This window comes from Panthera pardus, unplaced genomic scaffold (assembly GCF_024362965.1).
Source record: "Panthera pardus isolate Hobbes unplaced genomic scaffold, ASM2436296v1 HiC_scaffold_11, whole genome shotgun sequence".
In the NCBI taxonomy this organism is placed as follows: domain Eukaryota; kingdom Metazoa; phylum Chordata; class Mammalia; order Carnivora; family Felidae; genus Panthera; species Panthera pardus.
The window spans coordinates 86,498,297-86,521,464 of NW_026526666.1; the positions used below are offsets into that span (position 1 = coordinate 86,498,297).

The 23,168-nt window shown below is 52.2% G+C and overlaps 2 protein-coding genes across 3 annotated transcripts; one reads left to right on the top strand and one right to left on the bottom strand.

Moving 5' to 3' along the window:
* The first annotated feature begins 1,450 nt into the window (after nt 1–1,450).
* Nucleotides 1,451–9,165, top strand: KDF1 (keratinocyte differentiation factor 1). Of its 2 annotated transcripts, none has more exons than XM_053898776.1 (4): nt 1,451–1,575; nt 6,856–7,923; nt 8,380–8,454; nt 9,017–9,165. In XM_053898776.1, the coding sequence occupies exons 2-4, from the start codon at nt 6,888–6,890 to the stop codon at nt 9,097–9,099; spliced, it is 1,194 nt and encodes a 397-aa protein (XP_053754751.1). In that variant the 5' UTR covers nt 1,451–1,575; nt 6,856–6,887; the 3' UTR covers nt 9,100–9,165. The 2 variants fall into 2 exon arrangements, with proteins under 2 accessions (XP_053754751.1, XP_053754750.1); XM_053898775.1 differs by having other exon boundaries at nt 1,508–1,635.
* A 1,720-nt stretch (nt 9,166–10,885) lies between these two features.
* Nucleotides 10,886–21,928, bottom strand: NUDC (nuclear distribution C, dynein complex regulator). Its single transcript, XM_019432474.2, has 9 exons — nt 21,716–21,928; nt 19,340–19,417; nt 14,350–14,553; nt 14,206–14,271; nt 13,300–13,419; nt 13,029–13,223; nt 11,785–11,868; nt 11,572–11,690; nt 10,886–11,153 (listed from the first exon to the last, which is right to left on the bottom strand). Exons 1-9 carry the CDS (start codon nt 21,794–21,796, stop codon nt 11,102–11,104), a joined length of 999 nt encoding a protein of 332 aa, XP_019288019.1. The 5' UTR covers nt 21,797–21,928; the 3' UTR covers nt 10,886–11,101.
* Between the last annotated feature and the right edge of the window lie 1,240 nt (nt 21,929–23,168).

Below are 23,168 nucleotides of genomic sequence, written 5' to 3' on the forward strand. Positions count from 1 at the left end.
AGGCTACAACGTGCCACCTGCCCCCAGGTGAGAATGTGGACAAGATGTGGTGGGGAAGAGTTGTTCTGGAAGGTTTCTGGAATGGAATTCTTCCGGAATTGAGCGCCTACTGTGTGCACGTGTGTGATGGTGCCCTGAGAGGTGATAGGGAAGGAAACCCCCCAGTTGCTGTGGGAATCATCTTCCAAGGAGTATTCCATCCTGGCTGGACAGGGGGAGGGCTTGGAACCCAAGCAGGGCAGACAAAGGGCTCTCTCCTAGTTGGCAGTACCTCCATCCGGGGTTGGGAGGTTGTGTATCTGGTACCTCTGGAGCGGAAGAGGCCTAGGCCGTGCTGAATTCCTCCCATTTACCAATCTTTACCCTAAAGATCTCTCCCCATATCCTTTATCTCACTTTGCATCCATTATCTTTTTTAATTCTCCCAGTGAGAGAGAGGTACTATTAACTCCACAGACGAGGCTTAGAGGAGGGAAGTGCCTTGCCCAAAGTCACATGGTTTTCCCAACTGCCTGAACAAATCATTTTCCCTTCCTCAGCCTCAGTTTCCTCATCCGTAGAATGAGAATGAGAACACCTGACCCGCCTCACAGACTAGGGGGAGGATTAAATACTACTATGCAAGCCTGAGTCCCGGAGATGCTTCGTGAAAGTCACTTGTTTATTCGTGCTATTGTTATTATTAGGTTGTTATTAAGGGGAGCAGGAACCCAGGATAGTCTGAGCCCTGACTTCTCGGCACCCAGTGATGTTGCCTCTTGCAGGGACTCCATGAGATGTGGTAATCATGGCCCATTTTGGTGACCTCTGCTGCTCTGCCGTGTGTCCTTCAGGACTGCACAGCCCAGCCCCCGCCTCCACACTGCTCGGAGGCCCCAGGGTAGAGGTAGTTGTCCTCCCCTACAGATTCCCCCAGATAGAGGTGAACTGACCAGCGAGCAGATGACGCGCACCCCCTATTCTACCTCAGGGCAAAGGAAGACACCGGAGCCCAGCGGTTCACTGGCTTGAGAATATCTGCTGCGCACCTAGTATGTGCCAGGTCCTGCCCTGGGCACCAAGGGGCATTGGGAAACAAGACCAGCCTCTGTCCTCAAGTCAGAAAAGGAGGAGGCAGAGGACAAAACTGTGCTGAGTACTATGCTAACGAAGTACTGAGACCTGTTCTATGTAACAGAAAACCAGACAGGCCAAGGGCCCCCCCACCCCCCCACCCCCCACCCCCCCCCCCCCCGCGGAAGGCATCCCAGGGGATATGACCTTCGAGCTGGGCCTTTAAGGACCGGCAAGCGCTCCCCAGGTGCTCAGAGCCTCCTGGGACACCTGCCCGTTTAACAGGAGAGGAGACTGAGCCTCGGCGTCGGTCTACCCTACCCGCCTCCTTTAACCAGACCAGGCCGAGCACCGGCTCGGAGTCCGTAGGCCTCGCGCCCAAGCCGGGCCGCCGGTGCCCGCCCCGCACCCAGGGCGGGGCCTCGGCCCAGGTGCGCGGCGGCGGCGCTTCGCGGAGGCAGGAAGTGTGTCCCCAGCGGCGGCCCGTGCAGCGCTCCCGCGAGACGCTCACCTGCGCCCCAGGTGAGCGGCGAGGGGGGCGGGGGGAGGGGCCGGCCGGAGGCGGCTCACCTGGCGGGACAGGTAAGCCCCGCGCGGGCCCGTGGGGGCGCGGGCCGGGGTGGCGCCGGTGTGGAGAGACCCCCCCCCCCCGCCCGAGGCTACACCTGGGCGGGGGAGGGTCCCGGGGCCGCTTCCTCGGGCACCACCCTCCCACTTCCGGGGTGCGCGGGCCGGGGAGCGGCCTGAGCGGGCGTCTGGGCTGGGCGGCCAGAATGGGGGTGGGGGGGGGCGGGGGGGCCGCGGTCGCCCTCAGGGCTGAGCTGGCTGGGGTCGGGGGGTCTCTGCTCGCCCGGGGAGGGGTGGCAGTGTCGGGAGGGGGGAGGGGGGCGTGCACACCCGGAGGAACGGTGTCAGGGCGGGAGAGGGGCTGCGTCTGCCCGCGGGCGGAGGGCCCCTGCAGCTGGAGAGCGTGGAGCTCGCCCCGAGGGCCCCGGCTGGTGCAGAGGCTGTGCTAATCGGAGGGGCAGTGCCCGGGTCTGGTTCTCCCTTGCCTCGGGACTGGGTGCCCCCGGATGCCGGATTCGTGGGCTGAGCCTTTGGGGCAGGAAATAGAAGGTGCGGGGACGCCGGGGGCGAGAGCCGAAGGCTGTTTCCCGAGCAGGGTTGGGGTGCCCGTCTCCGCTGGGTGTGCAAGACTAGGCTGGGTACGGGGGTGGGGCCTGTCCTGGGGACCTTGGGAGGAGGGCGGTGTACAGAGACCGACCCCTGTGTGTGTATGTGTGATCTCAGGGACTAGGGGAGGAGAGAGCATCAATGAGAAGTTTGGGGAGGGCGGGCCCCTGCAGTGACTTGGGGCGCCCGGCGACCGAGCCCCTCCCACGTGCCAGGCACCACACTAAGAAACCCGCACGAAATAACTCATTTAAACCTCACAGTGGCCCAGGAAGATACTCATGTCTCCCTAATTAAAGATGAGAAAACTGAGGCCAAGAGGCTTGTCCCAGGCCACAACGGGAGCAGGGGCCCTCCCCTCACTAAACCAAATGACCAGTGTTCTTAGGCTTTCGGATGTGAGGGCAGCAGCAGCCAGCGGAAGATAGAGCCTGGAGGAAATGGGCTAAGTTGGACTTCAGAAGGGTTCTGGACCTAGAGGGGTGGGGAAAACTGAAACAAGCCACTGCCCTTAGTACCCTCCCCACCCCCCCAACCCCCCCCCCCCCCCGACCTCCATCTCACCCACATTCCAGGTATGTGGCACAAAACAAAGTACATGGGCTCCAGAGTCTGGTAGAGCACAATACAAATCCTGTGCCATCCCTTTCCAGCTGGGTGTCTCTGGGCAAGTCACTTCTGAGCTTGAGCTTCCTGATCTGTAAATATAACATTTACAGAACAATTGTTGAGTGTTAGGTAAAGTGAAAGCCCTCTTGGGCTGGAGACTATTTCTGGCCCATTCACTGCTGTTTCTCCAGCATTTAGCACAGTGCTGGGCACATGGTAGGTGCTCAATAAATATTTGGTGGGATGAATGTATTTTTTTTTTAATTTTTATTTATTTTTTAATGTTTATCTATTTTTGAAAGAGTATGAGAGTGTGAGCAGGGAAGGGGCAGAGAGAGGGGCGGACAGAGGATCTGAAGCAGGCTCCGTGCTGACAGCAGAGAGCCCGATGCTGGGCTTGAAATCAAACCATGAGATCATGACCTGAGCCAAAGTCGGAAGCTTAACTGACTGAGCCACCCAGGTGCCCCTGGTGGGTGAATTTAATGAATAGTAGCAAATCCTAAAGCCTTGGGGGTAGAGGAGGAGTGATCCAGACCCTTATCAGTAACCCCTTGAAGGTTTTACCTACCCCAGAGCTCAGTGTGGTTGAAACAGTGTAGAGGCACCCATCCTCCTCATCCAAGGCCTGAGCCTGGAAGGCTGAGGGCTCCCTATATGGTCCCTCTGTGGGTATAGGCTTGTTCATGGAGCTAGCAGCTGGCCACTTTGCCCCTTTCCCTCCCAAGTAACAGATAGGATGAGGTATTGGGTAAGACTCTGGGCCAGGCTGCTTGGGTAAAAGTAGATGTGTGGTTTGGATAACTTATTTAACCTATCTGGACCTCTAGGTATATAGTATATAATAATAATAATAATAATAATAATAATAATAATAATAATAGTAGTAGTAATAATAATAATACCAACAAATAGGGTTGTGAAAATTGGTTTAATACATTTACAGTACATAGAACAATGTAAGCCATCAATAACTAACTCATTCACTAGAATGCAGACTCCTGACTGAGGTTAGGGAATTTTTGCCTGTTTTATCCACCAAAATTTAGAACAGTGTCTGGCATTCAGTAGGCCTTCACTAAATATTTGTTAATTGAGTGACTGAATGAATCCATACCTCCAGCCCCACATTGCTCAAACCAAGGCAAAGGTTTTTAACCACTTGCCTGTCTGGGTTGTGAGGGACTTTCAAGTCATCTATTAGTCTCTGTCTGTACCCCCTTCCCTGAGACTGCTGCTACCCCTATTCTGGTCAGCCTAGAGCTTGAAGTCCTTTTTCTTTCTACCCCACGGTTCTGATTCTACTCTAAGGCCACACAGAATGTGTCAGTCCCCTGAAGCACTTACTGTATCTGACCCTGTTCTGACACTGAGGCAGAAAGGAGTCAGACACAGTCCCTGCCCCTTGGGGTCATACAGGCTTATCCTCAAACAATGGGTTCAAGGCTGACCCAGCTGACAGAGCCCAGCAGAAAGCTGTAGGAAGACAGGTTACCATCCCACTTGGGGATGTGGAGGCTCCTTAGAGAAGGAGTGCAGAATGGGGCCGGGGAAGTGGATTGAATAATTACAAGAATAAAGAATTCCTGTATCCTCTTGCCTAGCCACCATGGCTGACATTCCCTCCCTCCCCTTCTCTCTCGAGACACATGAACCTTCGGATTTTCTTGGGAACCTTTTGAGATTAGGTTACCGACATCATGCTCCTTTACCCCTTAGTGCTTCAGTGTATGTTTCTTAAGAGCATTATCTTATATAACCATAGTAATCAACTTCAGGAAATTTAACATTGGCATAATACTATTCAATAATATACAGTCTACTTGTAAATTTTACCACTTATCCACATTACCCAGTTTCCAATTTTTCCTCTTGATCAATCCAGGATCACACATTGCATTTAGTTGTCATGCCCTTAAGTTGGGCTTGTCTGATGTTTCCTCCTGATTATATTCAGGTTATGTTTTTTTTGGCAGAAATACTTAAGTAATGTCATATCCTTCTTAGTGCAGAGTATCAGGAGGCACATGATGTCAGTTCATCCCATTATTGGTGATGTTAATTTTGATCATTTGATTAAAGTGGTGTCTGCCAGGTTTCTCCAGATTGCTAAAATTCTCCCTGGCTGCAGTAAGCAGAAAGAAATGGAAGTGGCCAGAATGGGAGTCTCAACAGTACCTGGGTGACAGATGACCGTGGGCCTGATTAGAGAGGTGGCATTTATTTGTCCAAAGCACATTGTCTGTTAGAGCCAGAACTGGGACTAGAATACAGATATCCTGATGTTCAGTCCCAAATTCCTCACATACCACCAGTTCTATGACCTCAGTGCCATTAAATCAGGGAGAAAAAGATAAAGGATCAATGTCACAGAAAATCCAGTTTATTGCTTGGAAACCCCTACATGTAATCAAGAACCTTCCCAAACATATCACTACATAATGTTCCCTAACTCCCTGAGGCATAGTTATTCGCTCCCATAATGCCTCATATATCCTACATGTTCCATCTTAGGATCTTTTAAGCATCTGTTTTCCCTACAAAACCATGAGTGAATCACAAGAACAGGGTCTGTAGTTTATTCATCCTTGGTTTTACAGTGCCTTAACATAGGGCCAGCCTCAGTGTTTGTGGAATGAATGAAGTTTTTGCTCTGAGTTTGCTAGCAACCAAGTCAGAAAGGGAAAGAAGGTGTGTTTTGTGGCTTTCTTGTCTAATCAAAGGAAGCAAAAGAGTGCTTGGTGTTAAATATTGCTAGGCGAGCAAATCTGAGCCAGATTGAAATATTGACGTGGGGACAGTTACAGCCCCATGTCTGATTGAAGGAAGAGGGGAAAGGGAAGGTAGTAATGCTCAGGTTCTGTAGCAGGTCACATGGAAAGGCATTTGTTGAGTAGCCTCAGAGACTCTGTGCTGGGTAGGCTTACCAACAGTGGGAATAAACTGGGGGAGACCATTCCCTAGAAAGTGATATCTCAGGGGATTTTTCTTTTTATGTGGTAAAATATACATAACATAAAATTTACCTTTTTTAAAAAAAATGTTTATTTTTGAGAGAGAGAGCACACGCATGCACATGCATGGACCAGGGGGCAGAGGGAGAGGGGGACAAAGGATCCAAAGTGGGCTCCACACTGACAGCAGAGAGCCCAACACAGGGCTTGAACTCACAGGCTGTGAGATCATGACCTGAGCTGAAGTCAGACAACCACTTAACCGACTGAGCCACCCAGGCACCCCTAAAATTTGCCATTTAATCATACAATTCTGTGACATCAAACACAGTCACATTGTTGTGTAACCATCACTGCCATCCATCTCCAGAACTCTTTCATCTTCCCAAAGTGGAACTCTACCCAGTAAACACTAACTTCCCCTTTTCCCCTGCCTCCAGCCCCTGGCAACCACCATTTTACTTTCTGTCTCTAAGAATTTGACTATTCTAGATATTTCATGTAAGTGGGACCACACGTCTGTCCTTTGGGTCAGGTTTATTTCACTTGTCTCAAAGCTTATCTATGTTGTAGCCTGTATCAATTTCATTCCTTTTTAGGGCTGAATAATATTCCATTGTATGTATACATCATGTTTTGCTTATTTATCCATCTATCAATGGCCATTTGGATTGTTTCCACTTTTTGCCTATTGCGAATAATGCTGTGTGTACATTGGAATACAAATACCTGTTTAAGTCCCTGTTTTCAGTCCTTTGGGTGTATACCTAGAACTGGAATTGCTAGATCATAGGGCAGTTCTGTGTTTGATTTTTGGAGTTGCTGCCACAGTTTTCCACAGCAGCTGCACCATTCTACAAACATTCCCACTTCACATCTTCAATGCCTGTCATCCTCTGGTTTTTCAATAGTAGCCATCCCAATGGGCATGACGTCCCAGGAGATTTTGACATGTAGGTTAGACCAGAGACAGAACTTCCTCTTGGGGAGGGAGGGATACTAGGTGAGGGTTCATGGGCATAACTGCACCCTTGATCCTGACTCCTTTCTGGCCTCTCCTCTACAGGTGCCTGGCTGCAACAAATCATGCAATGAGCCATGCCCCGCCCCGGACACCCCCGCCCATCATCTGGGCCCCCACGCCTGGGACCCTGGGAGCGGCCAACAGAGCTATGCCTGGAGACGTTTGATGAGCCATCCCAACCCCCACCGAGCCGCCGCACCCGCAGGCCAGACCCCAAGGACCCTGGCCACCATGGGCCTGAGAGCCTTACCTTCATTTCCGGCTCTGCTGAGGCTGCTGCTGAGCCCCCGGCCTGTTGCCTGCTCTGGCGACCCTGGGTGTGGGACTGGTGCCGGGCTGCCTTCTGCTTCCGCCGTTGCCGGAATTGCCTTCAGCGTTGCGGGGCTTGCGTGCGGGGTGGCAGCCCCTGCTTGTCTGCTGGGGACTCCCCTGAGAGGGCTGCTGACACCAACTGGTCCAAAGAACACAATGGAGTGCCCCCCAGTCCCGACCGTGCACCTCCTGGTCAGCGGGATGGCCAACGGCTCAAGTCAACCATGGGTAGCAGTTTCAGCTACCCTGACGTCAAGCTCAAAGGCATCCCTGTATATCCCTACCGCAGTGCCACCTCCCCAGCCCCTGATGCGGACTCCTGCTGCAAGGAGCCACTGGCCGAGCCCCCACCCATGCGGCACAGCCTGCCTAGCACCCTTGCCAGCAGCCCCCGTGGCTCTGAAGAGTACTACTCCTTCCACGAGTCGGACCTGGATCTGCCCGAGATAGGAAGCGGCTCCATGTCCAGCCGAGAGATTGATGTGCTCATCTTCAAGAAGCTGACAGAGCTGTTCAGTGTGCACCAGATCGACGAGCTGGCCAAGTGCACATCAGACACTGTGTTCCTGGAGAAGACCAGTAAAATCTCGGACCTTATCAGCAGCATCACCCAGGACTACCACCTGGATGAGCAGGATGCCGAGGGCCGCCTGGTTCGTGGTATCATTCGCATCAGTACCCGCAAAAGCCGCACCCGCCCGCAGACCACAGAGGGGCGCTCCACACGGGGTGCTGCCCCTGCTGCCGCCCCTGACAGTGGCCATGAGACCATGGTGGGCTCAGGGCTCAGCCAGGATGGTAGGTGGAGCTCCACATGGCTGAGGGGCAGAGCAGAGGAGGTGCTGACCAAGGGAGGGCTGCGCTGGGGTCTGGGGCCACTGTGGGTCCACCCTTCAGCCAGTCACTGCTCTTCCTCCTTTTCCTCCCTTTTCTGAACTCCTCTGCATCCCCTAAGAGGCTCCTTCTGTCCCCTGCTGCCACCTGCCAGAGTAACTTGCAGGCCTAACCTGGTTAAGAGGATCCAGGAACCCATTATGAATTTGGACCTTTGCCCTAACCAAAACCCCTACCCACCCACCACGGCACAGATGCCTGTGTACACGCACACACACTGCCTGTGTCTTTGTTTTAAACACTGTTTCTCTGACCCAGCCAAGGGGTAGGTGACCCCTCCTTCATCGGGCTGGGAGCTGGTGGGGGCTAGGGTTAAAAGGATGTGATAATGACGACTGCCCCCTCCTGTTCCCTCCCTAGAACTCACAGTGCAGATCTCCCAGGAGACCACTGCAGATGCCATCGCCAGGAAGCTGAGGCCTTATGGAGCCCCAGGTTTGGTCCTGACCTGACTAGTACAGAGGACACTGCCCTACAGTCCCCTCTGGCAACCCCCCTCCATTCTCCCCTCTCGGCTTCCTCCTGGGGTGGGTGGGGCATGGGATCAGAAAGGGACCAGAAGCCCGAGCAGCCAGACCCCATCCCAATCCTGCAGGCTGGCTTAAAGGGTTCACTTGGGAGACATTCAGAGGGCTGTCCCTGAACGCAGGGTTCAGAAGCTGCATCTAAGCCCATATTACTGGCGAGGACAGTGAAGGGGCGGGGGGGGGGGGGGGGGGGGGGGGAGCGCTTTCCACTGGTGCTGAAAAGGCACTCTACCCTGTGTGCTACTACTGTTTTGTTGGTCTTCACCAGCCCCCGGGAGTGAGGTCATTACCCATTTACAGACAGCAAGGCTGGGGCTCAGAGAGGTCAAGAAGCCGAGTGGGTCACCCAGCCAGGATCAGACTGACCCAAGCAAGTCCTACTCTGCTCCTTCTCAGCAGGCTTTTCCCTGTCCCTGGGACCTAGATGAGCTCCTTCCCCTCTCTGAGCCTGTTTCCTCTTCCCTTCTCAGGATACCCAGCCAGCCACGACTCGTCCTTCCAGGGCACAGACACAGATTCATCAGGAGCACCACTGCTCCAGGTGTACTGCTAACCCCAACCAGGCCCAGTGGTGGCAACCCCTTCTGGGAGTATAGCCCACAGCATGAAGAGGGGAAGCAGGACCATGAGACCAGAAGCAGTGGCCACCCGTGGCTCCTCCTGCCTCAGCTGACTGGTTCCTGGACCATGTGCATTTCACTGGGCCACTGTGCCCATATCCCCCTGGATCCTCTGCTGGCCTGACCCCTGCCTGGGCCTGCTCCTTCCTGCCCCTGGTCTTCAGGCAGCCTCGGTCATGGAAAGCAAAGACTTCGAAATTACCTTCTGGGATTGGATCCCATCTCTATCCCCTTAACATATACCCCCATAACCAAACATGCCAACTTCCCTCTCCCCATGATGGGGAGGGAGAGGGTGACAGCTCAAAGAAGCTTATTTTAATGGATTGGGTTAGGGAGCAGGCAGGGCCTGTCTGGAATTCTGTGGGCCGTGCCCACTCCACATTATGTTCTATTGTTTCTTGGCTGATGGTGTTCTGGATGCTAACACAACCACAGTTCCAAGGACAAAGGTAACAGAAGACGGCCTGGTCATCTCAGCAGATACTGTCCTTTCTGTTCAATCTGCTTGGCTGCTGCACAGCACAAGAGACATGATAGGGTGCCCAGCCTGCCTCAGTGTTGTGGGGCAGTCATAAGGCTAAAATGATACCAAGAATGTCTACCTGTCAGGTTTCCCCAATAAAGAAGCAGTTTCTGTACCTAAGGAAGGTCTAACAAGTGCTTTGTCATTGTTGAGGGATTCTTTTAGGTAGGCCTACCTGCCACCACCACCCCCCCCACCCCGCCGCCTCAGCTCACTGCCCATCCCTGCAGTGTCCCCAAATCCCTGAGGATGGGTCAGCTCCCACCCAGCCTCCAACTTGCAGTTCAGCTCCCTCTACCTCTCCCTGGTTCTGATAGCACTGTGGTCCACTGGGATCTTCTGGACCTTCCCAACAACCCTGGAATGGGGTCATCCTTTCATGGACCAAGAGGCTGGGGCTCAGAGGGTTCAAGGAACTTGGCCACATGACTAGTAACTGTGGCTCTCAACCCGGAAGCTGGCCTCTTGGCAGTTTTGCCCCAAAGTTAGCAAGCTGACCTGCTTGGGGTAGAAGTAGGGTCCCCTTGTTTGGACATCAGAGCCCAGCTGGGTCCAGAAGGATCCTACTTAGCTACTCCTCACACACAGGAGTGTCTTAGTCCTCTCAGCAATGAGGAGAAAGCAGACCCACCAGCCCATTCTTGACCGAACAAGATAGACATCCAGGATCCACCTCACCCCCCACAGCATCTTATTATCTCACAGGCACCTTGTGGCAAGCGACAACTAGGCAAACTATCCAGCTCCCTATCAAATATACAAAATGGAGATGGTCCCCTTGGGGACTGTGACCACAAGGTCCCAGTACCAGTGACAAAACTGTCCCCTTTCCTTCAGCTCTGCTATCTCATCCAGGTCAAGGCCTCTCCAAGATGGAGAATGTCCACAGTGAGACACTGTCTTAGAGATGAAAACGGAATCAACTCCAGTGGGTCTTAAATTCTGCTGAGTCATGGGCCCCTTTAAGAATATGACACGTATTCTGATCCCTGTATCCAGAAAAACTCACCTTTGCTCAGTCACAGACTAAAAGCCTTGTTTAATTTTCCCTCTAAGTAATGAGAAACAGCCCCAGAGAGGTGTAAGGACTTGCTCTAGGTCACATGGCAGAAGCTGGGCTAAAAGCCAAGCCCCCAGCACCAGCAATGAGAGGCCTGTCCCCCAGGGAAAGACCAGAGGGAAGAGAAAACAGGTGGAGTAAATAGTTTTAATGTGTAACGGTAGGCCAACTGGGGAAGATAAGACACCCCCCACAAGGCCCCAGCCCTTCTCCCATGATGCCCTGGGACCAGTGTGTCTGGGCCAGTCCCATACCTGTCCCAGCCCTGAGGCCCCCAAATCCCAGGGAAGGGTAGGAAAAGGTGGATGGCTGGGGTTCACCCCCAAGAGTTCAGGGAGACATATACGGGCTAGTTGAATTTGGCCTTGGAAAAGTCCATCTCCGGATGCTGATCCATGAACCTGGGGAAGCAAAAGTAGGAAGAAGGTAAATCAGGCCGTCCCTCTCCCGGAAACTTAGCCCCTTTCTCCCAACCTCCCACATCAGGTCTAATTTCTTTAGAACCCTGAGCAACTTGGGAGCCAGGCCAGGCAAGCGGTAGAGCCTCAGGGTTTTCCTATAGATGGCAATGACCGCTTGTGTTCTCCCTTCCTACCCTGAGGTGGCCTTGCCCTCAAGATGACCTCAGAAAGTGATTAGAGTAGGCAAGCTGAGGCTATCAATCCATAAACCTGGCTGGCTCATTCTGGAAGGGGAAGGGCGGCCCCTGTGTCCTGCTCAGTGACCCACTCACTGTCTCACCCAGGCCTAGACCCAACACCCACCTCCTCCCCAGAACTACCCCCTCACCCCCCAAGCCTCCATCTCTGCATTGCTCACTTCTTCAGAATCTCCTGCTTTTTCTGCTCATCCGAGGTGGGCAGCCCCATAGACTTCTGCCTCTGGTCGTACATCATCTTTTCCACCATGCTGCGGGTCTCACTGTCCAGGTCTGACAGCTGAGGGCAGGCAGTGACAAAGATGGGTGAAGCTCTGGGGCCACCTAGGCCCTCACCTCCCAGCTGAGGCCCAACACAACCAGCTAAGGCTCACCTTGGAGTTCTCAGGGTTGATCTTCTTGGTATTGATCTCAGGATCAGTGGATACCAAACGGCTCCACCACTCCATCTTGTTGATCTGTGAGGAGGGGAACCACCGGAGATGGGAGGTAGCTCACTCTGTACCCTAGGAACCACCCCCCAACCTTTCCAAAACCCAACTCTCTCCTCTATCCTGTACCTGGGACCCACAAAGCCCTGTGCGGGGCCCTAGGGTGCAGATGGGCAAGACCTCTGCCATCCCCAGTGGCTTGGGAAGCAAATGGAGACAGTTACAAATCAGTGTCATCAGGGCAAAAATGAAGTGCAGAGGGAGCTATTCATCCAGGGTGGAGGGACAGAAGTTAGAGTGGCACCAGGACTGGGCCTGAGGGACACATGGTACACCAGATGAAAAAGCAAGAGAGGACATTCCAGTTGGGAGAAGCTAGTGCAAGGACATGGGAGAGGTGAGTGAAAGGCAGGTAGGCTGGGACAGGCCTTACGTGCCATGGAAAGCTTTCCTTTGACTCATGGCACTTTACAGGACTACATTTATTTACTGGTGTCTGTGTCGCATCTCTGAGGGAATGAGGCGAGGCTTCCTGAAGGCAATTTTCTATGTTTTGCTCATTGCTCTCTCACCAGCACTTAAAACAGCGTCTGGCACATAGTACATACTCAGGTATTTGCTGCATTGAACTCATGTACAAACCTAATGTAAAACAAGATGCTTTGGTACCAAAGACTCAATCGTGACTCCATCCCTACCTAGAGGTAGGAGCCTGGGCAAATCTGAACTGCCCTTTTCCTGATTCTAAAATAGGAATTTTAGACCGAACCATAAAAAAAAAATTTCAAAAATTAAAAAAAGGGGGGGGGGGTGCGCAGCACCTGGGTGGCTCAGTTGGTTGAGCGTCCAACTTTGGCTCAGGTCATGATCTCACAGCTCATGAGTTCGAGCCCCATGCTGGGCTCTATGCAGACAGCTAAGAGCCTGGATCCTGCCTCAGATTCTGTCTCGGTCTCTCTCTCTGCCCCTCCCATGCTCACATGCTATCTCTCTCTCTCTCTCCCCCTTAAATATAGACGTAAAAACATTTTTTTTTTAATAGAATAAAATGGGACAGACCTACATTGAAAGTCCTGTGCAGATTAAATGTGTCCACTAGGCCCCCGGCATGGTCCCTGAGTGAATGAGCAGACACCCTCCCTCCTTTCTCCATCAGGACTCAGACCAGGAGACCAGGCCGCTCACACCTTCTCCAGATGCACTGTCACCACCTTGCCGTCCTCAATGAGCCACGAGCTCTCCTCCACCTTCACCTCGTTGTAGAGCTCCCCGTCAATGATCGCTGGTTGCCCCTTGAGCCCCACCCGGAGGTGCCGCCGATGGATGTCCACCACCACATCCTTCCCCTTCAGCCGGAAGTTCACGTGGAAGGGCAACGCCAGCTGCATGGGGCAGGGGAGGTCAGCAGGAGCCCCAGGCTGGCTCCCTAACCTCCTAACCCGAGCCCCGGCCACTCACATCCAGCTCCGACAAGGTCTGGGTCCAGCGGTAATTGGGCAGGTCGGCCCCGTTGCCAAGGTTGGGCTTCAGTTTCCCTTTGTCTTTCTCATCCTCCTCCTCCTCGTCCTCCTCAGCCTCCTGCTCACAGTTGGGGTGCTCAGCTACTTACCTGACAGACAGACTGAACCCCGCTGAGCCAGGCCCAGGGATGGCACTGGGCGTACAGCCGCAAAATGAAACAGACCTGGTCCCTGCCCACTCCAGGGCCCACTGGGAGCCAGAGGTAAAAAAATGGCTCTGATCTCTGTCTAAGACAAGCAGCATACCATGTGACAAAGGACACAGTTGGTGAACAGTGACAGTCAGAGATGGACCCATGGAACCTAGCTGGGGATCCAAGCCAAGGGACTTGGAAAGAAAGCCCAGCACAAAACAGAAGGTCACAAGGTGGCTATGAACAGGGTTCTAAAATAAAACCAGGCTGCCAAATGATCAATTTTCTTTTTCTGTGTCTGTGGGGCTGAGACTCCTACTGTCAGACCAGAAACTCTGGAAAGACAAATGAATGCCCAAGCGTTGTTTGGGAAGCTGGACTTGAGAGGGAGGAGCCCCAGGGGCACATCCCCCACATATATCGCCGCAAAGGGCCAGGCTGGGCCCACAAACCCCAGCCCACCCAAATGATACCTGTCTAAGCGCTGTGCTCTCTGGCTCTTAGGCTCTCCTGCCAAGGCTTTAAGACCAGTAGATTTTTTTTAAACCCAATCCTGTGGTCCAATGTCTAGGAGTGGGATCTTGAAGGATGGGGAGGACCCCCAAAGCTGAGGGAAAGGGCATAGGGGAAAGCATCCGAGACATGGGGAAAGGCTACAGAGTCTCTGGAAGTTTCCAACCCCCTGACTATGCACCCCCAGTCCAACTCACCTGCTTCCCTGGTGAGCCAACGCTGCCATTCTTGAGCTGGGCCTCATGATTCTCTGCATCCTTTTTCTGTGGTGAAGGGCACAGCAGTTGGCAAGAGCATCCTCGCTGCCAGTGCTGATGGGGGTGCAGGGAGCCCACTCTTACCTGGTCAATCTCCAGCTGCAGCCTCTCTGCCTCCTCATCTGTCAGCTCCTTGATCTGGGGCCCAGAGGTCTCTGACTTGGCCTCCTTGGCCAGCCTGGCTGCCCGCTCGGCCTTCTCCCGCCGCTCATTCTCCTGCCGAGATCTCTTCTCCCGCCGGGCCTTCTGCGCCAGCTGATTGTGGTGGTTGAAGGTCTGTGTGATGAGCTGGGGGAGGGACAGAAGGCGAGGAGGCACTGGGGCTGGGGCCAGTATCCCAAGGCCTGGAGTCCAGTCCCGCCTCTATCTGCTGGGTGCCTGGGCAAAGGCACTGCACTCAGAACCCAAGCTCCTCATCTATACAATGGGGGGGACACTGTACACACCTATCTCAGAACTCAAATGAACAGCTGCAAAGTACCTGGCACAATAAACAGTGGTTACTTAAAAAACACACAGTCTAGTGACTAAGAACACGACAGTGAAGCCAGACGGGCTGAGTTCTAACCCAAGCTGTCACACACTAGCTACTGTATTTTTGGCAAAGAACTTAACCTGTAAGAGCTTCAGACTCCTCACCTGTGAGAATGAATCCCTATACCTCACAGGGCTGTTGTGCAGACCCAATGGTAAGTGCTCAGAAGGTCCTTCCCTACAGAGCAGGGCTGTTATGAACAGAACTCCAGTCTCCGCCCAAGAGACCTTTCCTGAGCCTGCAGGCCTGCACTGACCTGCTTCCCTGACTGATCTCTTCCCCATGCGTACCTGTCTCCAGGACAGCAGCAACTCAGCCAACACATCCAGAATCACCACATTAGCAGGAAGGCAGAGAGAGCTTTCTTGAGGGAAAAGGCTAGACTCCTCCTCTCCTCAGCCCGAGAGCGATCAACGTCAAATCCTTCCTCTCCCACTGTGCCTTCCCAAAATGTTTCCAACCCACATCCTGCTAGCTGGTCTCCCTGCTGCCCAAGAGCTACCACAATACTACTGCCACTGTCACTAGCTGGCTGCGTGGCCTTGGACAAGTGAATGACTTTGACACTTTCGAAGCCCCAGTTTTCTCACCTGTCACGAGAATCGAATAGGACAAATGCTTACCAAGAGGCTGGCACGGTCCTTGCCACATCACAGCCACATACACAGTGTTAGCTTCCTAACACCCCTTGCCCGACTGAGGCTAATCCAGTGTCAGCGGGTTAGGGGTGGGGACAAGTATGTTCTCCCCTATAAAAATGCAATGGGAGAGATGGCTCACCTATTCATACCAATAGGTCTCAAGATGTGGTTCCCCACACCCGCAACACCACCATCACCCACAACTTGTTAGAAATGCTAAACCTCAGTCCCACCCCAGACCTACTGAATCAGACATTCCGGGTGGGGCTCGGCAGCCTGTCTTTTTAACAAGCCCTCCTGCCCAATTCTCAAGCAGACCCGACAGTCACACCTAGACTGGAGTTCCCGGACTACTCCTTCTACCTGTGTGACCCTGAGGTCATCACTCTGTGCTTCTATGTCATTATTACCAAAAACAATCTTGCATAAGTTGTTCTTTGCCTAAAATGTCCTTGTCCCTACTCCCAGGTCACCTGGCAATCTCCTGTTCATCCTCCAGGACCAGCTCCGGTGTCTCTTCAGGCCCTCAGCAGGCCCAGGAACATACCCAACTCAGGAAACCCACCTGTGTCAGTCCACACATCTGGAAGAGGCCTCGCGGGCACTCAGCACATGACCGGTGGTCAATTTACCACCTTCCAAACATCTCTGAGCCACAGCTGGATGGAAGGAGGGGTCTGCAAGAGCTGAGGGGCGTAGGTGGGGCTCAGGGTCACAAGTCACCCACGGGCTCCTAGACCTAGGTTCTGCCAAATGCCCCGTGGCTTCTCATTCATTTGATGTCAGTTCCTCCGGCTACCCCCAAACTCCCAACCTCATGCCACATGGCAGTAGTTCCACACTCTACAAGGTTGAAGGGCACCAAAAGCATCCCCCAACCAAATGGGTTAACAAAATGGAGTGTGTGTGAAAGAGAAGGGAGTCACCTGAAGGCCATTGTGCTGTCAATAGAATCAGTCACGGGACAATTACGCCAGCGAAGGCTGTTCCACCAAAGGGCCTTGGTCCCAAATCCCTAATCGGGAAGACCTTGAACTCAAGCCATTTGCCAACCAGTGGCCAAGGGGAGGCGGGAGCAGGGCCCTCCCCTCTCCCAGCTCCAGTGAATCATGTTACATCCCATTCGTCCTGTTCCTTCCTAGCTCCTGGAGGTTAGGTGAGGGCAGAGCTGAACCACCAGGCACAGCCAAGGCCAATCACAGCAGTCTCTGACCCCTCCTCCCAATCTCCTCCCACCAGCTTTACCCAGGCCCAACCCCAGGCAGAGACCCCTGGGGGTGTGGAGCCTACTCTATGGTGCCAACCAGCAGGCTGTCAGAGAGCCAAGCATCTGTTACTAGACACATCTTTGGGAACCACAGCCCAGCAGAGGAGGGAAGGATGAGGACAGCTGGGCTAATTCTAGAAGACAGGCCCCAAGGGCACCTGGGTGGCTCAGTCGGTCGAGCTTCTGACTCTTGATTTCAGTTCATGATCTCACAGTCGTGGGATCAGTCTCCAAGGCAGACTCGGTGCTGAGTGTGGAGCCTGCTTGGGACTCTCTCTCCCTCTCTCTGCCCCTTCGCCGTGCATGCACAGGTGCGTGCACACACTTGCACAAGCGCTCTCTCTCAAAATACAAATAAACATTTAAAAAAAAAAAAAAGGAAGATGACAGGCCCCAGACTGTTAAGCGGGCAGACCTGAACACAGGCTTTCCCTGACCAAGGCTGGGTGATCGGGGAGTAAAGAGCGGTTCCCACCAGCCTGGCAAGAAGAGACACTGAGAGGTAGGAGATATTTAACCTTACCAGGGCGAGGGTACCCCAAAACATCTGAAGGAGAAAACATATGCCTGTTCTAGAACTTCACATAAATTAAATCATTCAAGAAGTGCTCCTGTGCGTCTTCCTTTGAAAAGCTGAACGATATTCCATTAGATCCATCACATGTATATATGACACTATTCACCCATCAGTGGATGCTTGGATTGCTTCCACTTTTTGGTTCTCGTGCATAGTGCTGCTATGAACACGGGTGTACAGATCTCTCAAGACCCTGCTTTCAATTCTTTTGGGTATGTACCCAGAAGTGGGATTGCTTCGGCTCCAACAGGTTCAGAAAAGGACCATGAACTTGATTCTCAAATGCCAGCCACTTCATCTACATTACCTCTTTTTATCCTCACAACAGCCCTATGAGATAAGGATTTAGACCCCCTTACAGCTGCGAAAAATGAGGCTCAGAGAAAACGTGATTTACCCAATGCCACACAGTGGTAAAGCAGGAAATGGAGGGGGAGACTGGAATTCCAACTCACGTCTACCTGATTCCAGAGCCTTTGCTCCTAACGGGTGCACTTAAAAACGATGTACCTGGTGGCCTGTACACAGTAGGCACTCAATACCCAGGAGTTACTGTGTTACACATGGAGACCAGGTGGGAAGGCTGGACAGGTTTCTGCCTGCCCGAGAGTCTGACCCACCTCCTGGGGAAGAGCTGAATCTAAGTGAACAAAGAGCCAAGGAGCATGACAAGGTCTAAGAGGGGACCAGCAGACAACCATACATGGCAGCTACCATCACCCCCATACCTGTAAGACACCACTTCTTTATTTATTCCCTGCTCTCCCTTCTTCCAGCTATCTCTTAATCATCCTTCATACCTCAAGCACCGCTTCCTCAGTCTTCCTTGAGCCCCCAACCTAGGGCAGTCCCCCATTTAATGTTCCTAGGGCTTCTGCCCGAACACCCACTTCTTCATTTATTAAGGGGTGGGGGCAGCATGCTACACTGTGAGATCCATGAAAACAAAGGCCAGTCTGTATTCACCTATGTAATCCCAAAGGGTCTGGCATAATACCCACCACAGACAAAGCATTAAGTGTTCAATAAATGTTCACTGAACGAATGAACAAATGCTATTATAAGGCAGTCTGGCCCGCAGAGAAACAGGCGCTGGCGCTAACACAGAAAGAATATTTCAGCCAGAAGGGGTCCTACAGGTCAGTAAGTCCACCTTCTTCCATTTTGCAGACATGTAGATTGAAAGGACCAGAGAATTGGTGGGAAATCAACCAACCCACACCAATGGGCTGAGATTCCAGGACTCCCACTCTCAAGCCAGTGTGTCTATGACAGAGTAGCCTCAGATCAAGACACAGTATAGCACATTCCAGCTTGTCAGATGCCTGACGCCACAGGAAGCAGTTTGCAAAATGTCTCCCTCTTGTTACTATGTCTCTTTAAGTGAAAACAGTATCAATGTCCTAAAAAATCATTGTTCGGTGAGGTAACATTTTCACAACTTACCAATTTTCAAAAATATAATTACAATCTAAGGTATCAGAAGGAAGTTCAAGGTCTCAGAGCCTGTACCACAAAATGCAATTCCCAAATCCATGAACTTTGGGTCACCGTATCTGGGAAGACTGGGATTGGTTGGCTTTAAGTTTTCCTGTATTTGTTTTCTAAGCTCAGTTTCCAACATTTGCCCACTCTCACCACCAGGTAGGTAATTAGATAAAACTTCCTCAATGGAAAAGGAATCCAGCAGCATGCGGTCAAGGGCAGAAGACAGTTTTACAACAGACTCTGGTTCCAACGCTGGCTCTCTCACAACTTAGCTCAAGACTGAGGACAAAGTGCCAAACACCCTTGAGCCAATTTCCTCATTTGCAAAATGGGAATAGTAACACCTGTCCTTCTCAAACTGCTAAAGGATCACGGGAAATAGAGGCAGATAAAGCACCTGGCAAGGAAAGGGGCTTCAATAAACGACAGCTTGCTTCCCGTCCCCAAATCTTCGCCCTTGGCATTTTACTTCTGCTGAAGGCTATTATTACACCAAAAGAAGACCAGGGGAGCTTTTCTTCTGAAGAGACAGAGCTTCCCAAGGGACAGCAGGCCCCAACACTCACCTTCTCTGCCATCCCCTCTTCTCCTCCAACGAAAAAGTCTGTTTTGCGTCGAAGGAAGCTGAAGAAAGTATTCACAAGCTGAAAGACAGAAGGAGACTGCAGCTGTGGAGATGCCACAATGGGAGCCCCTTGACTGCACAGAGATCGGTTTCTCGTCCAGGAGGGATCTTGGGACTTGATTGTTTTACCCCAAGCCTCTCATCAGAGGAGACAGCCTCCCTAACAGGCCCTACCTCAGTCACTTCCACCAGGAAGCCTAACTTAACCTTATTTAGCTTTCCTGAAAGGCAGATTTCTCATTTCTCCTGTCTATGGGTACATGGGTTTCATATTCCTTGTGGTTCTAGAAGGAGCCTAAGGATATAGAACACTCCTCTCAATCCAGGGCTTGAAACATCTAGGCCCAGCTTTCCTCTCCAGACAGTAAAAAGTCCATCCAGACTGGCACTGGCTGAGTTACTAGGGCAGAGACGGAAGGAGGGGAGTATATGAAGCCACTTCAGAGAAGTTTAAAACCAACTAACTCTGACTGGTACACCAGAGTATCCAAATGGTTAAGAATACAAGTTTGAAGATCAGACTGATACATATTAGCTCTGTCATCTTGGGGAAGTTTCTTAACTCTAAAACAGAAACAGCAGCAGGACCTATTTCTAGGGACCCTGTGAGGATCAAATGAAATAATGGAGGTGAGGGCCCTTAGTAGCGCCTGGCCCACAGCAAGAGACCTCCTATATTAAGCCATGGCTTTTTTTTTTTTTTTTTTTAAATGTTTGGGGGTGGGGGGGGGCAGAGAGAGGAGGAGACACAGAATCCGAAGCAGGCTCCAGGCTCTGAGCTGTCAGCACAGAGCCTGCAGAGCAAGAGACCTCCTGCCAGAGTGAACTCCTCACACACAGGAACCGTGAACTATGGCTTATTCTGTCTACATCCCCAAAGCTTGGCACCAGGCTCAGCGTATATGCTCAGTAAAACTTTTCCTGAATGAAATGATCTAATGGTGACCAAGAATTAGCACCTTAGTGCTTTGATCTGCCCAAAAGTTCTAGCATCAGATTTAGAACCACTCATATCTTCATGGTTTGAATTTCTACTTCTAGACACTTTTTTGATTCACTCAAAAATGAACCTGTTCCCAAATCTAATGTCAACAATTCAGGAGGATGAGGAAGGGAATCTTTCACACGTGCAAATTAGTAACTCTCTTCCCACCTCAAAAGGCTTAGGAGTCCTTGGTCTCCACAGGCACCTGAGTAAAAGAATGGGAATAGAAAGCTCAAAGAAAACTTGTTCCCAGTGAGACAAAGAATCAGTAATGGACTGTGGAAAGCACAATGGCCCAAGGAGTCTGGTCCTGTCTGGTCAGGAACCTGTTGGATGATTTTAGGCAAGTTCCTTTGGTTTCTTTACAGAATGAGAGTTCTGGAACCAATCTTGATAGGCTTTTCTATTTCTAACTTTCCACGTTTTTGGCCCAAAAAACCAACTCCAGAATCTGTAACAGTTGGTCCTTATCGTTCATATGCTATGTGTTATTATGCAGTCACTATGTATGAATTATGCTTTTGAAAAGTTTTAAGCTCCATCAGGGCAAGGACAGATTTCTGCTCACATCTATATGCCCAGGACCCAGTCTGGTGAGTGTCTGAAACACATCAATCACCCGAGAAGTATCTGAATGAACAAACCTGACTACTGAGAATTCCCTACTGTCCTTCGAGACTTTTCCTGTCCAACAAAGATTCAGAAATTAAAGGACTTGTAGCTCTATCTCAAAGACAAAGGAACTGAGGCTTGGAGACGTGGAAAGGTCCCTTGTAGGTAGGTGCTGGAAAAAATTGTGAACCCAGGCCTCCTACTCCTCATTCACGGCCTAAAGGGACCACGTGCTAACATCACCCCGCCCCACACCCCCCCCCCCCCCCACACACACATTCGCCAGCTCGGTCCAGGTCTTGGTAGATGCAAATCCCAACGTATAGGATGCTTCATCCTAAGAAATGCTCTTCGGGGGAGGCCATCGGACGGAAAACGAGGCCGGAAGCATGTATGAGACTGGGGGACGGGTTAAGGGAGAGGGCAGCGGGTTTTCCAGGAGCGCGTTCGGAGACGCCGGAGTTGCTAAGACACGGAGTTGCTAGATACTAAGCGGGGCCGGGAGCCCGGGACAGAAACGAATGGGGCCCTAAGTGCCACGGGGAGGCCAGACCGGAAGCTGGGTCGCAGTGAGGACGTAGGAGGAATCCCAGGAACCCGCGAGGCCCAAGGGTGAATCTCGACCCCGGAAAACAGAGAAGTGGAGTAAGCGTGGCTAGGACCGCGCGGGTTGGCGAGCGCCTCAGGACCAGGCCAGGCCGACGCCGCGCGGGCCGTTACCTCCTGCACGCCGCCCTCGTGCTGCTGCGCCATGGCCAGCAACATGCCGTCGAACCGCTCCTCCTCCTGTTCTCCGCCCATCGCGCCTGCCTCTAGCGACGCTCCGAGTTCCCAGCTCCGCACTCGCGTCCCGCGTTCTCCCTGCTCTTTCGGGTCGCGTCCGGCCCAACGGCTCCAGTCGTCCGCCTTCCGCAGCGGAGCCGGAAACACGCACGCGCCGCACCGCCCAGGCCCGCCTTCTCGCCCTGTCTTCCCGCCTCCCTCCGGGCCCGCGACCACTGACCGCGCGGCAAACAGCCCGCTTCACCGACCATTGGTCGACATGCTGAGCCAATCGTCGAGCGCGTCCAGGAAGCGGTGGGCGGAGCAAGGGTCCCGGAGTTTGGCGTGAGTTGCTATGGTCACCAGATGCTTTGGAGCCTTCCAGAAAACCCTGAACTAAAATCTGGCCGGGTTGGAAGTTAAAAAGGGACAAACTCTGAGCTTCACCCCTGAGAGTGACTTCCCAGCTTGTAGAAAAGTGGAACTGAAAGTGTCCTAAGTCCTCTCTTCCAGTCCTTCCATGAGGCAGTGGAGGCCCTAGCCCAAAGGACAGCCTACCTCTGTCATCATCACACACTTGCCAGGGCCAGTTTCTTGGGGTGACAAACTGTACAGTGGCTCGAGCCTCGTCCTGGGAAGGGCTCCGTGCTTGGTTTAATGCTCTTCTGATGCAGTCTTGAAATTCTTAATTTTTGAACAAGGGACAACACGTTTTGCACCGGGCCCCACAAATTATGGAACGGTTGCTGTATTCAACCTTCAGTGGGGGACACGTCCCAGCCATCTAAGGAAAACCGCTCCACTTTTGCGGTGAAATTCTTCATCTTAGTCTTCTCAGGGATTCTACCCTTGTTATTGTCCTTTTTTTAAATCTCCTGCATCACAAATGCTTTTCTTCTGGATCATTCCCTTCAATTTACAAACATGCTCTAATGTCACTTATCTTTTACCATTCCGTGACTCCCATTTTCTCATCCTACCACTGCAATTTTCGGTTCTCACTTACAGCAAAACTTGAAAAGATTGCTATACTTGCCTCTCCACTTTGTTACCTTCTATCTTTCCTCAATTTATTGTAATTAGTTTTTTCTTTTTTTACCATTTATTTTTGAGAGAGAGGGCGACAGACAGAGCACAAGCAGGGGAGGGGCAGAGAGAAAGGGAGACACAGAATCTGAAGCAGGCTCCAAGCTGTCAGGCTGTCAGCACAATGCCGGACGCAGGGCTTGAACCCAAGAACTGCAAGATCATGACCTGAGCCGCTGTCCGTCGCTTAACCCGACTGAGCCACCCAGGCACTCCCTAATTAGCCTTTTCTTAAAAGACTCTAACCAAGGGTACAATGACCTTGTGTTGCCAAAGCCCATGGACCACTATTATCTTCCTCAACTTCCCAGCTGCATTTGACAGT